Genomic DNA, 15,859 nt, shown 5'->3' with positions numbered 1-15,859 from the left:
CAAATGAAATGTTCGTTTTATCTTCACTGTACAGTGTTTTACTCCTTCATGCTGGGGCTAATAATAGTTACACTAACCATTTAGGACAGCCAACTGTGTGTGTCTGTGTGTATTAAGGAAGCCCCACTGCTCATGAGTACAGCTAAAAACAACTTCAAAGATTTACTTATTTCTTTGGTCGTGTTCACACTTGTCCTCGGTTGGTCCTAGTTTATCCTTGGCATAGTCCAGGTTTAGTTCCCGGTTTAGTCCCTTTGTAGTCCATAATACCGTGTGCTAGTGTGAACACAACATTATAAAACATAAATCACTCTTATTTTTACAACTGAGAAGCATATTTTATTGATAGTCGCAAAGGTCCAGTCTTTTTTCTTTTTTCTGTCACATCACCTCAGGCATTTGTTTTCAACAGAAAACTCAAAAGGGCAAAATATACATAAACAGTCCACACACGGCAAGCAGCAAACTGACATTCAGAATACTAATATTAATAATAACAATAGCAGCAGTTGTAGTCTTTAATGCCTTGTGTAATTACAATGGATGCAACAATAGACAATTCTCTCTGCAATATTAATCAACATGGTATTTACCCCATTGTGTATTTAATTTGAATTGTGAAATTGTGTGAGTTTTTCAGTTAACATAACTTTAGTGCTACCATTATTGTCAAGTTTTAACTGTGTAATAACAAAACTTTCTTTACGATGGCTTTTGGATTGTGGTCTTGGCAGTTCCCGCTGTTGTTTTAACTTGCTACAACAGAACAATGCATTTAGGTGTTGGATGGATTCATATGTTGAAGAATTTTAATATTTTCACATTATTTTATCAGTGTTATTGTTTCATCCATTTTCAAAACAGTAAAATTATGAGTTTGATGACCAAGTGCAACTACAACCAGCTGTATACTGCATCCACATCATAACATACAACATTTGTTCAGTCTCAAAAAGTTAAATTTAACATTTTACACATTATTTTACACACTGACAGCGCATAAGACAGGCTCTGTGCTTTAACAGTACAATAAATACAAATATATTATTTTGCTTTTAGTGTCTCTTGACCTCTCTTGCACATTCAAACAGCAAACGTCCATCTTGCATCCCTCAACGATGATTAAACTTGATTAAAGGCAGTTCGTACAGTAATATCAGAAACGCACATATCATTCAATATTTAGTTCAGGCTTTTAAATACAAAATCCTAAACAGTAAACGGTACCCTGATCCAGACCATCAAATGTGTTCAATTGGGATGTGTTTATGAACTACAGTCTTATCTGTAATAATATTAAAATATATATATATAACAATTTAAATTGAAAAAGAGGTTGTGCTTCAAAAAATGCCCATGTCTTTGATGTAGGTGACTACCTGTTTTTATTACTGTAATTACTTTTTGAATGTAGGACCAGAGGTGGGTAGACAAGCAAAAAATTGTCTGGACATAATTTGAATTACTTGGACGGATTAAATAATATACAAAATTCAAGGGTCATACCACAAAAATGAGAACAAATCATGGCTAACGGAGCTAAGCAAGAAACACAAATGTCCAATAAATATGGTCAACAGTACGATTTTGTCACTTTTAGACAAAGGGAAGTATTATTACTCAAGTAATAGTACTTTTACAGTGTAAAATATATTACTCAAGTTGCAGGAGTAAAAGTACTGAAAGTGACTCTAAGTACAATTGTATGTAAGAGTTTATCAAGTAAATGTAACTGACTACTACTCACCTCTCACTATGACACTAGTTTCATTATAGTCAAATAATTAAATAAATATCTTGTCAAACATGTTCTACAGTTAAAATAAAACCTGTAGCATTCTTCAGTGTATTTCTTTCTCCTCAGACAACATTGGTCCCTTCCTTTGGCAGAGATTCTGATATGTCTTTTTGGGTCAAGCTACGTGCTCCAAAACCAGCTTTTCAGCCTGACCTCAATACAATAAACCCCAAATCCTACAGCCTTTTAACACTGGGGGTGGTAAGGGTCTTAACTCGGAGCATATGTTGATCCTCTTATATGGCAATATGCATGAAGCTACCATTTGGATGTCATTGGTAATGTTAAGCCATCGTTTGAGTTGTACAGAAAGTAAACGTTATTTTTAAATGTAAGGCCGCAAGATTTTGCAATCAAAATCAAAATTTGAATGGTCACAATTAGTAAATTACAAACACTAAATAACTATTTAATCTCCAGAAAACACATTATCTTGCCTGATTATAGATAAAAGCTGCTTTACAATTTAAATCACTGAAAACATCTTCTGAAATACTCAAATTTCAAACTCAATTTTGATACTAAGGAATAGATTTGACAGTTAATGCCAGTTCCTTTACCATGAAGATAATAAAAAAAAACCCTCTTTCTTTAGACAATAGAAAGTTATTTTCAACATTAAATCATAGTACTTTTATGATACAGTCTTATATCTCTGCAATCCCTCAAAAGTCCACGTATGTTCCATAGTGGTCCATGTGATCTTATACTTGTTATGATTAATTTCTGTACTGTAAATGCAATTTTTTTTTTTGTATCGATACCTGTTCAAATGAATATTTAGTTTCAATACTAGTTTTAGTATTGATTAGTATCTAATTTTGGACTTTGACAACCCAAGTTTGACCAGAATCCTACTGTTAAAACACAAACAACAAATTGTAACTCTAATTGCAATTAACATAAAATAAATTTTAAAAAGCCCTACCAAAATATTAACTGTGAATAAAACATGACTTGTAAATTAAAAGTGCACTACAGTATTTAACTTTTGTTGGAGGAGAGTAGTCTACACTACCTGCTCATGTTTCCGTAGAATGTTTCACAGTATGGCATTAAGTCAAGTAACAGTTCAGATTCAGGGAAAGACAACTCCATTCACAGTAAATATGCGAGGATATTTTAAGTATGGAAATAAAAAGACCTGCTTTTAAATTGAAGACATATTAGTTAAGCGTCATGCTGTGAAACATTCCAGGCAAAGCAAATACATTACGGTAGCGGACTCTCCATCAGAAATGTTACATAGTGCACCTTTAATGACACATAATACAGAAATAAAACTTGGTATGAGTGAAATGTCTTGTTCTATTCATACTCTGTTGTATGTAGCTGCTTGATTGTGTTCTGTGAGTTGCCTTTATTAACTTTATTTTGTGTTTAAAACCTGTGTTACATCGTTGTCATTCATCATTTCTTTTCTAGCGGCAGATCCACCATGGGTACTTTCTCATTGGGGGACATTGGGGGAGCAGGCTCAGACCCACCCACCACCACCGACTCTGGAGCAGGGGACGAGGCTGAAGTCTTCCCCGCACTCGCTGCAAATCCCTGCGCAATATCGTCAAAAGTCCTCCCTTTGGTCTCCTGGGACGCGCAGGAAGGTGAAGATGAAGAAGAAGATCAAGAGGACCATGAAGATGAGGAAGACATAAGCGTCACATATTTCCTGAAAAAAGGTGAGACAAGTTTAGAGACGCACACTTCATGAATTATGTTGAAATTTTAGACTTAAAATTTGGGAGAAAAAACATTGTCAAACAAAATATTCAGCTATTTTCAGCTTGATCACTTTTTTATTGGTTCAACAAACTAAATGTATTGTTGTATCTTATGACCTAATGACCTATGACTATTGTTTAGAATCATGTTGTTATGAATGGTATACACCGCCTGGCCAAAAAAAAAAGTCACCACCTAGATTTAACTAAGCAAATAGGTATGAGCATCCTATTGGATAATTACTGTATGGACGATTAACTGGCAACAACCCCAATGGGGCAATGAGTTGCAACCATGTTCACATGGTGGTCATGGAAAAGATATTAGTCTGTAGAAGGGTCAAGTCATTGGCCTGCATCAAGCAGAGAAAACATCTAAGGAGATTGCAGAAATTACTAAAACTGGGTTAAGAACTATCCAACGCATTATTAAAAACTGGAAGGATAGTGGGGACCCATCATCTTCGAGGAAGAAATGTGGGCAGAAAAAAATCCTGAATGATCGTGATCGGTGATCACTTAAACGTTTGGTGAAATCAAAATGAAGAAAAACCTCTACCATCATCAATGCAAGGTCTTGGTGAAAAATTAAAGTATCGCTGGATGGAAATAAATCTTGTGACATTGCAGAAGCTTATCGAAACAATGCCACAGCGAATGCATACCGTAATCAAAGCTGAAGGCGGTCCAACAAAATATTAGAGTGTGTGACCATAACATTCTATACAACCACAACCCATAGATGCATAATATACTAAATTACATATAAGTGCATTCATACCGCCAGTTTAGGAAATCCTAGCCCGACCAGGAAGTTGGCGGTCCAGTTGGAGAAGCCGGACACAGCCATGGCAGCCGGGCGCGGACCTTGGGAGAAGAGCTCAGCCACGATGAACCATGGGATTGGACCAGGACCCATCTCAAAACTCGCCACAAACCCAAAGACAGCTATGATGGCCAGGTAACTCAGAGCTTGGTTTGTCTTCTGCTCAAGAGGGAAAATAAAATGAATTAAATAAAATGGTCCACTCAGTACAATTAAAAGTAAAGTATAAAGTACTGGTAAAGGTGCAGAAGTGGTTGCAATTATAGGCCTATTTGAAATGGGAAGAATAAGCCAATATTTTACTCTAAATAAGAGTAATATTCAACATTGTAACACTCAAGTAAATATTGTGTATGTGCCTGTAACTATATGTAGCTACTAACTGATATTATTTATCCAAAAATATTTCTGTCACGTACCACCAAAGCAAGGGATATGGTCATCAGCAGTGCACAAACAGCCATTCCAGCTAAACCAATCAAATGCAAGGTCCTACGTCCTGCCCGTTCAACCAGGAAGAGCTTCATGAAACAAAATCAACAAATCGTTATAAATATGAACTTCTCAAATATTTAGATAATTTGTGGATTTTGTGAAAAACTCACAGAGACAACAGTGAACACAGTGTTGACGACTCCAGCTCCGATTGTGGCGTAGATGGGTTGAGTCACTCCAGCCGTAGTAAATATGCCAGTTGAGTAGTAAAATACCTGACAGAATAAAGAGAAATATTAATATTTTGTATTATTATTTTGAAGACTTTGGCTTCATTTTTCTGGACAGTTACGTACTTGACTACAATAGAGCACAGAAAACACTTTTTTTCATAGCAAACATGCAATTTAATTAGCTACACTTCATGTAAGAAGATGTTTGTGTATGAATGTTTGTACCACGCTCTTTAGCTCTCCTCATTTCTCCATGCACAGAATCTCCACGGCTCTTTATACTGTATTTCTGTATAATCAGATGCTTTTATAATCAAAAATAGTTATCGAGGAGTGGATTGTTTCAGACGGAGTACTACTGAAGGCCTAGGTGTGAAATGCACGGTCCGCCACTGAATTATTGCAAATGTTAGAAGAGATTCCTAAATGTTATCAAGCTACTAGGTGATGTACAGTAGCCTTATAAGCAGAATGTGTAGAGGAGTGTTGAAGTCTCTGTTGCCATGTGCTGACAGGGTGCTGGTACTCACTGCGTTGATGCCGGACAGCTGTTGTGAGAGCTGCAGGATGATGGCGATGATGATGGGCTGGCGGTAAACAGGAGATCGGAAAAGCTCTGGGATTGTGACCTTCTTCTCCATGGACATTTTGAGACCCTCTTCCTTCATCTCCTTAACATCATCGTTTATGTCGTCGTGGCCACGCAGACGCTCCAGGGCTACAGGGAATCAGAGGTGAGATAAGCATTTAAATTAAATAAGCTTATAACTTTCACGTAAAATGCCAAGTTAGTCCAAAACATGCATTGAAAAGTAGTCCTGGCCTAACCCTTAATCTGGAGGTGGGTTCATCTACAGCTAGGTTGCTAGATATAGACAGAGCTCAAAAGGTGTAGTTACTAATATAAATTATTGGGTTCAACCTTTGTGAATTTTCATGTTGGATATTTACGCTAAAAAACAGGTTATCGATAGGTTAGGACAGGGGTGTCAAACTCAAATTCACACAGGGCATTTTCTTCCGCTTATCTGGGGCTTGGTCGCGGAGGTAGCAGTCTAAGCCTTTTCTTATTAAAATAAATGTTTAATAACAGTTTTGCTTAAACACTGAACCCAGAACAAGCATAATATAAAATAATAACAAACATTTTGAATAAATAATGTCTCTATAGTCTATCTGTAGCCGGCGGCCAGCTCTAATACATATTTGATATGATCTCGTGGGCCAAATATAATTATATCGCTGGCCAAATTTGGCCCACGGGCCTGAGTTTGACATGTCTGGGTTAGGAGTGTGTCCCTAAACCCACTTTCCTCACTAAATCCTAAATTAGCTTTAATTTGATCTTGGTTCTGTCTGTTCTGGTCTGTCTGGTAAACATGCACATATAAACTGAAATTACTGTGTCAAAAAATACATTAAGTTATATCAGTATCACAGCCATATCACATATCTCAATATTTTTCGATATTGTGCAGCTTTTATAAGCAGCCCCTTTTACACTAAATGGTTTTCAGATTCAATAGTTTTTCTTATTGACTAACACTGTACTTTGCCATGAAATATCCAAAAGGTAACTGCACAATCCACAAATGTTGAAACTGATCATTTGACTAGGTTCCACTGAACTCACTGCATTGCCTGGTTTCAGATGACATCACATAAATTAAAATAGCTAAAATGCAAATGATGTTGTAATACATTGAATTTTTTAGTTTAGTTAATAATTGGAAATACCAGGTTCAACATTTCTGAATTTACTTATTGGATATTTCATGGTTTCAAGTACAATGCAATCAATAGGGAAATCTGGCTCTTGTCCCCATCTAAGAGTATAAAACCGTCACATTGTACAATCTGAAAAGTACCAGTTACAACAAAGTTCTGCATTTTAACATTAGTATTTTAATATTAATTTTATGTGTCTATCTGTATCAAATATTATTGGTCAATAGAATGTTGTGATATACTATGAAATCTATCAATATTCAATTCAGATTGTTACACCAGTACATGAATGCAGCCTTATATAGATGAGTATATATGTCCATACTGTTTAAAGTGCATAGCCTGACCTTTACGGGCCTCGTCCTCCTTGTTGAGGTTGATGAGGAGGTATCGGGGGCTCTCGGGGCAGAAGGGCAACATAATGCACTGTAGCACCGCGGGCAGGATGGTCAGAGCCAAGAGCAGAGGCCAGAGCACGTCTGAGCCCAGCAGGAACTCCAGGCCAAAGATCTGCAGCAAACAGCAGCAAAACAAGTTCAATTCAGTTACATAACAATAACAAGACACTGCAAAATCCAATCTCAAAATTTAAATTAAGATTTGAAGTACACGTGACAGGTTAGGCCACTAAAACATTGTTAACATGATTATATTTAAGGTACAAAGTCTTTTCTAGTTTTGTAATTTTGTTGTTTTTAATTTTATTTGCTGTTTAGACACAGACAACAGATACAGCAGTAGAGGCCAGGTGCCACATTGAGGCACCAGTGGCCAAAACTGTTGTCCTTAGGCAAGACACTTCACCCACATTGCCTAGTGTGAATGTGCTGGTTGTGGTCTGAGGGGCTGATGGTGCAGATTGGCAGCATTGCTTCTCTCAGTTTGCCCCAGAGCAGCTGTGGCCACAATACTAGTTTACCACCACCAAGTATGGAGTGAATGAATAATGCATGAAATTAAGAAAAATAAAAGACTAATGCTTTATTATTATTTAAAACAGGACAACAGTATGCATTTGGATTGCACTATGTTACTTAAATTGCACTTTTCTAATGTGTCTGCTTGCCCTTGTATACTGCACATCTTTGGTGCAACTACAAGAAAAAGAGTTTGCAGAGTTTGACGGTGGCCTATAATGACTCTTTGAGAATATTACTGAAAGTGCTGAGGTTCTGTAGCGCCAGTGAAATGTTGGTAAATTGTGGTGATTTATTAATTTATGTGTAGAGCAATGAATCTGAGCAATCAAATCATTCAAGCTCTTGTGGGTCCTGTGAGGAGCTCTGTCAGATTCACCTCTGAGCTGTGGAGACACTGGCGCTCTTGTCTGTGTACTTTACAACATGCACTTTATATTAACTTTTTTATATTCTTCTTATTATTTTTTTATGCTATGAAATATATATTATGTGTTCTTAATAAAGATTGAATTTAAATTGAATATGTAACTTGGTTGTTGTAAAAAAATTATTACATTTGTTTTTTTTATTGCCCAAAAATATATGGTCTTTAGATTAAAAAGTTGAATGCCTAAAAAAATTATTCAGTTGTTTTTTTTATTGCCCAAAAATATATGGTCTTTATGGAGATTAAAAAGTTGAATGCCTTCTCTCGTTTAAAATAATATACATGTTTGCAGTTAGTCATAAATTCAAGTTGTACCTGTGCGATGAGGATGCCTATGACCACTCCGAGCTGATGCAGCGTCCCAAAAGCTCCTCTGAGGGCAGTGGGGGAGATCTCACCCACGTACATGGGCGTGAGGCCAGTGCACAGACCACAGAAAACTCCTATGATCAAACGCCCAATGATGATCATCTCATAGGACCGACTCAGACTGGACAGGCCCATCAGACCTCCTCCCAACAAGGCCAGGACGTTTGCCAGCAGCATGGATTTACGCCTGTACACAAACACAGAGAAAATATAAACTACTACTATAAAACCATTGACTGTGTATAAAGGAAACTGTGGAATATTATTAGTGATTTGACTAGTGGCTACATTAAAAAAAATACATAAATAAAAGGGAAATATCTACAGTAAGTTACAGCTACTTGAAATCAGGGTAAAGAATTCAGCCTGCTCAGAAATACTCAAATCCAGATTAATGTACAGGATTAAAGACATTTAACTTCTTTGCACTGTAATTTTTTTCAGGTTAAATTAAATTGTATGACCTAGAATACAAGAAATATTATCTAGCAATGGGGCAAGCGCTGATTTCTGACCCTACTGGCAAAAACACATTGAAACAAGTTAGAAATGTTGTATAGTTTCATCAACCAACTAAATCTTAACAAGTAAAAAGTTTTATCAATATAAATTCTACAAGTATCTATAGTCAGTCAGTCATATTTTCACCTGCCGAATCTGTCCACCATGGCTCCCACAGAGAAGGAGCCGACCATCCCTCCCACACTGAAGATGGCCACAGCGAAACTCCAGACCATGGTGTTGGCTCCAGGAGTAAAGGGCTCCCCATACCGCTCGATCGACACGTTTTGGAAGAACAGACGCAATTTCTGTCAAATCAAAAAATTTATTAAGATCAGGGTTTGTATTTATTAAAGCCAGGGGTGAAAAGTAATACAAATTTTCTGGTGTACTTGCACTTTTTATGTGAACTTGTAATTGCAATGGAGTATAATTCTAGCCATGTAATTGTAAGTAGCCACATATAACCAGAAGATACACAGTAGGCCTACAGCAGGAGTCCCAAACTAAATTTCCACCATTTAATGAAACAGAATTTACACTGGATAATGAAATATCTATCATAAATTGACTTGAATTTATTCTGGATCGTATACCATAAATTATTTTGCTTGTTTCTGGACATTTCTGGTTGGTGAATTGCACTATATAAATGGGACCATGTAATTTAGACTGAAATAAAAGCACTACATATCCAGTAGGGGTGGGACAATAAACAATAATACCATTTATTGTGATAAAAAGGGTCGACAATAGTCATTCGTGGCACATTTTATATAATCGTGATAGTTGCCAACAAAGATATTTGCCATGAATCACCAGAATGCACAGAAAAAAGATACTTATCCATGATCTTTTTTTTTTTTTTTGCTTTCACTTACAAAGTACAACACTATACCCGTTGTAAAATATGGAACCTATTGATAATATTCAAATTTTTATTCAAAGCCATAACTTTGGCCATGATAATTGTCACACAAATTTCTATATCGTCCCATGCCTCATATCTAGTGGAGTAAGTGCTCGTTACTTTAGCTTGCTTGAATCAAGAAGTAATGTGTTGAATCAAGTTTTGGTCCAATGTGTAAATACATCTCAAATCTATATATATATATATATATATATATATATATATATATATATTTTTTTTTTTTTTTTTTTTCAACAAATGTAGATGGTCCTTTGTGTAATGCTTTTTGTGTTTTGTACAATGTCCACTTGAGGGCAGTATTAAGCAATATATTTATATACAATTAATTAAAGAGGGTAGTAGCACAACAACATATTTGAAGGGAAAAAGGAAAAATTGTCTCCAAATATGTCTAAAATACTTTTCGATTTCTCCACAGAGGCGTACCTGCTCGGGCGCGTTGATGACACCTGTGTTGTAGCCGAACTGCAGAGACCCGATGACAGCCGTGGACACACAAAACAGAAGGTAAGGAGTGATGGTCTTCTTTGGCTGAGGGCAGAGAAAACGGAAGATGATTTAGACACAGTGTGACTGTAAGATATTAGAACAAACATGCAGGATTTGGTAACTTTGGTTAATATGACAGAAGCAGTATTGCAAAATCAGATTACAAAGCCCAGTTAAGCAAAGATGTACCGTACATTACTTGATTTCAAACAGTGACAAAATAAAAAAAAAAATTACAGACTAAACCAAGACCAGAAAGGCATGTTTTGTAAGAATTTTTAAAAACAAGAACAACAAAACTGCATCTTTGTCAAGTTAGATAGTCTTAAAATAGTCCAGCCCAGCAGCATTCAAGGACAGGTCAAATGCAGAAGACAAATTTCCCTATAGAAGTGTTTCTTAATCTTAATCTTTTAATCTTTTCTTGCTATATGGATACTGTGTCAACTAATATTGTGTTATAATTAATTTGCGTTATATTATTCAGCTCTAATACACAAACATTATACCAGTGGACGTGTCAGTGCCCAATCAGTTGTCTGTATGAATGGCCTGTTCCTGCTTCATTCACAAAGCTCCTGTTGTTTATTTTCAGGCCGGTAATTAGACACAATGAGCCTTTCTCCTTTTCTCTCCCTTGATTTCAGCTTTGTGCTTCAGCAGCTGCGGTCCCTCTATATCCACTGTACAAGGTTATACAGTATACAATGTTATACACTGTTCATCTTTTTAGGAACAAGACGTTCAGTTTTGTTCCAGCTGTAGAGAATTTTCATGCAAATTCTGGTAACTAAATTGCTGCCAGTAAAGTATTTTCGACCACATTTAGATAAGGCTTTGCACTCTTAACAACTTTATACAAAACTTCTCTCTGGTGTTCATTTGGGCCTATTTTAGTTTTAGGCTCACTCGTTTCTGGTTTAGTCCGGATGTAGACTTGGTTTGGTTTTGTTCTGTGGTATAGTCAAGGTTCAGTTCCTTGTTGCCTATCACACAGCCCCTTTTTTTTTTTTTTTTTTGCACTACAGAGTAAAAAAAATCACTTTGTTTTACAAATTTTTGCTCAGTTTTACTCAATCATGATTTTTCAATGTATTTTGTATTAATAAAAACAAATAGGAATGTCAATCAATCAGTATTCATTACCTGAACATAAACAATGCAGGCTTTTAATCATTGCCATTGTGGACAAACAGAAATAGTAAGATTTTTTTCTCCAAAGTCCAAACTCTGCTCCAAACCACATGCATTTACTGACAGAGGTTTGTCTGAAGACCTCTCAATAAAAAAGCTGTTTATTGATGATTAGAAATGACTGAATTTCAATCTCAATTAAAATGTAATAAATTGCACAACACTGCGAAAGAGTATTCTTTTAACATCTGATTCAAATTGTACTGTTTCATTTGGCTCTGAGTCTAGTCTCCACTTGTCCCCACAATTAATTTTGCTTAGTGTTGTTTAGTCAGCCACATATTTGTACTTTTAGTCATCACTACGTATTTGTTTTCGTCAGTAACATTAAGCAAAAAAAGAAATTTACACTGACGAAAAATATGATGATGATGAAATACATTATTCAGTCAACAGTGTTGCACTATGACCCTGGAAGGTTTTCTCCTTTTAAGAAGCTGAAGGAAACCCTTGAGTTAATAACATGGAATCCTATTGTGAATATTTCCCTGCTGCTTTTAGAATTATATGTGGGCTTAACCCATAATAATAGACTAATACCAGGGCTGCTACTAATCACCATTTAGCTAGTTGAGCAGTCAGACATTACTTTTAATTAAAAACTAGTGAAATTTGGATATCGCCTTGAAACCTGATGAAAATATGTGGACAAATAAGTTGTATTTTGTATTAAACTCTCAAACTGAAATGATAAAACCTCTCATCTCTGGTGAAGAGTAGGCAAACTCCTTGTCTTTGCCTGAAATGTTTCATAGTATGACCAAAAATCTATCTATCTCCATGGAGACAAGCAGTTACACCACAGCTTACAAATTACAAGTTAGGTCTGTGGAGAGGAGAGAGAACTGTGCTCAGAGTAAGAATATTTTAGGGTGTGAAACATTTGATTGATTTTTATCTCTAATTGAAAAAATTATAATTAATTTTAATGCCATACAATGGAACCTTCCAGATTAAGCATAAACATCTGGAGACGAGCAGGTGGGGGAACAGAAAAGTTACACAGTGCTCATTGAAATTTAATTAGTCATGATTACTCAGATTAGTCATGCAGCCTTACATCTGTTTTTTCCCTTATCTGACCTTATTATTTATAGTGTATGTATTCATTTATACAAAGGGATGTTGGAAATGTTTGCTGCGTGTGTTTTTTATTTATTCCAGTCTGAGATAATAAGTTGTTCTCAAGCTGTGACTTGTTACTTACTGAACATTTCGTCCATAAAAGCATTTAAACGAATCATGCCTCATAATATTATCACAGATGTTGGAACTTGTTCAGATTTGTTATAACTATGTATAATATTTGACATACATGACATAAATCTTTGGTGATTATGAAGATTATGATTTCGCATGGAAGATGTCTGTCATGGATTGTCAAATACTGAAATATTATTTGTACTGTTAAGCCTTATTGATCTTGAGTAATACACATGAATTAATTATTAAGACCATTCTGAGCAAAGGTGTGGTCCTGGGTTAAGATGCGGGAGTCAGAACTACGCAAGCCGCTGCTGGTTGTATGAACATGCCTGCAGACACGTGTTCTGAGCACATGCACTGTCATGTTTTACAGTGTCTACAATATGAAGTACAGACATGGCTTTGACATGCACAGAATAGATGTTGTTTTGGGGTAAAATGTTCCTATATTAAGCAAAATTGACTCTTGTGACCTTTTAGTGATGTTAAAATATTGTTACCTCCTGAAAAACATACTCAAATTTGTGTTTAGTTTCACTGCCTACATCTACAAACCTCAAAATGCTTCCGTGTTATGTAATGGTAGTTTTCAAGTTGACAGCTGCAGTTTATTTTTTGTTTCAGGGCCGAAATTATCCAAATGATTCTAGTGAAGGTGTATGGAGTTTAAAAACACAGTGGAGCACGTCCAGTATTGCTACATGACATTACAAAGTGTTTTCCATTTGAGAGAACAACTAAGCCTAAATATGTAGAATTTGTGTAAAAATTTATGTAACAAAACACAACTCCAGATCAGTAAAAATCATGATATACTCTCTTTAAGCACATTGCATAAACATGTAATTGCAGTTTCTTCTCGTATAAAAAAGCTTGCCATAGCTATGACGTAATCTGAGCTATTGTTTAATACTAGCTTTTATAGTTTAGTCACATTTATACAATTTTATGTGTAGTTGTTGCATTTGGGAGCCTGCTTGCCTCTCCACAGATCTGACTTGTAACTCAGTCTGGCGGTATCAGCTGCTTGTCCTCATGGAAATGGATACATTTAATCCCATAACTTTCGGGGCAATATAATAACTTCTCCATGGTAAAACGCACAAGGAAGGCTTTTTCTGGCTGTTTAAACCTTCGTTTAACAAAATAAAGATGTTGTCGTTTATTTATATTAGTGTAATCATAATTTTTGTGCAGTTTAGACAAGTTCTGGTACTTGTTTACATTATGGCTCCTAGAATTACCTCTACATATGTCATATCTGTAGCCCTGTCCAAACAGAAAAAAATACAGAAAAAAAGGAATGATTTTTTTTTTTTTTTGACTATTTTTTTTTACTTTTATATATATATAATTAGTTTACCCAAGTAGAAAAGGTAGTAGAAATATATGTTAAACTGCTGGATTACCGTAGGCAGTACATTTGTAAATGCAAGGATTTTGTGGTTAAATACATTGTAATAAAATGTTTGTGGTTTTCTGTTAGTTTGGGCAATAGACCTGATGAAAATCGGTTAAGCAGTCAACTGCACAACTCAACTATTGGCTGGAGATTTCAAAAGAAAACCAACAACGTGTGCAACATCTGCTGCAGCTGAAAGGTACAGGAAATCCTTTACATGGTTCAAGAGAATCAAACATTAAAATAGAAATAATTTGATAACGAGAGCTCAGTTTGTGGATCGCCGTGTGTTGTAAACATGTCGTACCTGAGAAAGCTGGAAACTGTAACACAAGTTGCTACATGCTCTATGCCCACCGTCATTGTTTTGACCTGACCCAAGTTTTCATTGCCAAAGAGGAAAAGTACAGACTGCCAGTCCTGTACATGTGTATACTTGACTCATTCATTACAAAACACTGGGAAAAAAAACTACAAAAAACTAGAATAAAGTCGCCTGGAACTATGAAAAGTATCTGTTTAATTGTATAAAACAGCTAACCCTATAATTAGACATCTACACATGTTCTGAAATTCATGTATTCTTGTATTTCTTTAACAATTCATATTTCAGTCTTATATGTCAGTGCTCCTGGGCATGTTTAAAATGTGAAATTTGATCAGAATCCTACCTGCAAATCATAAATCATAAATCTAATCGCAAAGCTATATTTTTCCATTACCGTTCTGTAAATAATATGGTGTTCTATATGTTTCAGTAATAGGCGGCTTACCTTTTCATCCTCCATCCGCTGCATTTTTGTAGTTTTTTTAGACAAATCCAACCACTTCAGAGGTAAAACTTAAGTAAAATGTTTCACTGGATTTTCAGAGCAGTAGAAAAACCTGAGAAGATGAACACAAATGAGACAGTTTGTAGAGCCCACCTCAGTCGTTTCAGTATAAACTCCTCCCACTGCATCCTCCTCTCATTCACTCACATCAGAAGTGAAGTGAGGTCAGCTCTGAAAACGACATTATTATGCCTCGTTTCACACGTAGCAACAAGTTAGTGCGTGATTTATTACCACTAATCCTGTCACGATAATCACTGTACTGACGTATCGTTCAATATATGAAAGCTGGAACAATATATTTTGGGGCAAAATATTTATCGTGTGTTCAATTTCTTTACAATAATGAGGAGATTTTTTTTAATAATTTGTATGTGTAACTCAAGATTTAAGCTGTAGGGGGTAGAAAAAATATTGGTTCATCCTGCTATTTATTTGGTGCAGCTCAGATCTTTTAATGACCCTGTCTATATTTAAAACAGGTTTACTGGGATTATCCTACTTTGTATCAGTAGTACAGTATTATCTTGTATCACAAATTTGTATTGTAATGACATGGTGCAGCAATAGCTAAAAAAAAAAGACAGAGGGAACTACATAGGCAATGATGATTTGCTCCATTACTGTGTAGACTAGATGAAGAAATAACAGTTCTAAGCACTTTTAAGTCTTAGTTCTTTGGAAGTCTTGCTCAAGGCATTTTAAGAGGAAAAAGTAGCATATTAACAGTTTTGTTTGTAAGCCTCCACAAAATATCACAATAATGATCATACCGAGAGATTTGGATATTGTTACATCCCTAAGCGTAAGCCTCCCCACCATATCGTGAGCTTTCCCACGATATCG

The 15,859-nt window shown here is 35.8% G+C and overlaps 1 protein-coding gene across 1 annotated transcript; it reads right to left on the bottom strand.

The window, feature by feature from the left end:
• Nucleotides 1-313: 313 nt before the first annotated feature.
• On the bottom strand, nucleotides 314-15,129 carry slc2a3b (solute carrier family 2 member 3b). The gene is given in 11 exon segments (XM_020927904.2): nucleotides 314-3,385; nucleotides 3,387-3,467; nucleotides 4,301-4,504; nucleotides 4,765-4,866; nucleotides 4,951-5,055; nucleotides 5,544-5,731; nucleotides 7,089-7,251; nucleotides 8,404-8,644; nucleotides 9,106-9,266; nucleotides 10,316-10,420; nucleotides 14,954-15,129. Coding segments are annotated over 11 exon segments (1,551 nt in total). The 5' UTR covers nucleotides 14,978-15,129; the 3' UTR covers nucleotides 314-3,208.
• Between the last annotated feature and the right edge of the window lie 730 nt (nucleotides 15,130-15,859).

This window comes from Boleophthalmus pectinirostris, unplaced genomic scaffold, assembly GCF_026225935.1.
Source record: "Boleophthalmus pectinirostris isolate CB_2022bp ecotype Guang Dong unplaced genomic scaffold, ASM2622593v1 HiC_scaffold_6, whole genome shotgun sequence".
Taxonomy (NCBI): domain Eukaryota; kingdom Metazoa; phylum Chordata; class Actinopteri; order Gobiiformes; family Gobiidae; genus Boleophthalmus; species Boleophthalmus pectinirostris.
This window is presented reverse-complemented; position numbering and strand designations above follow the sequence as displayed.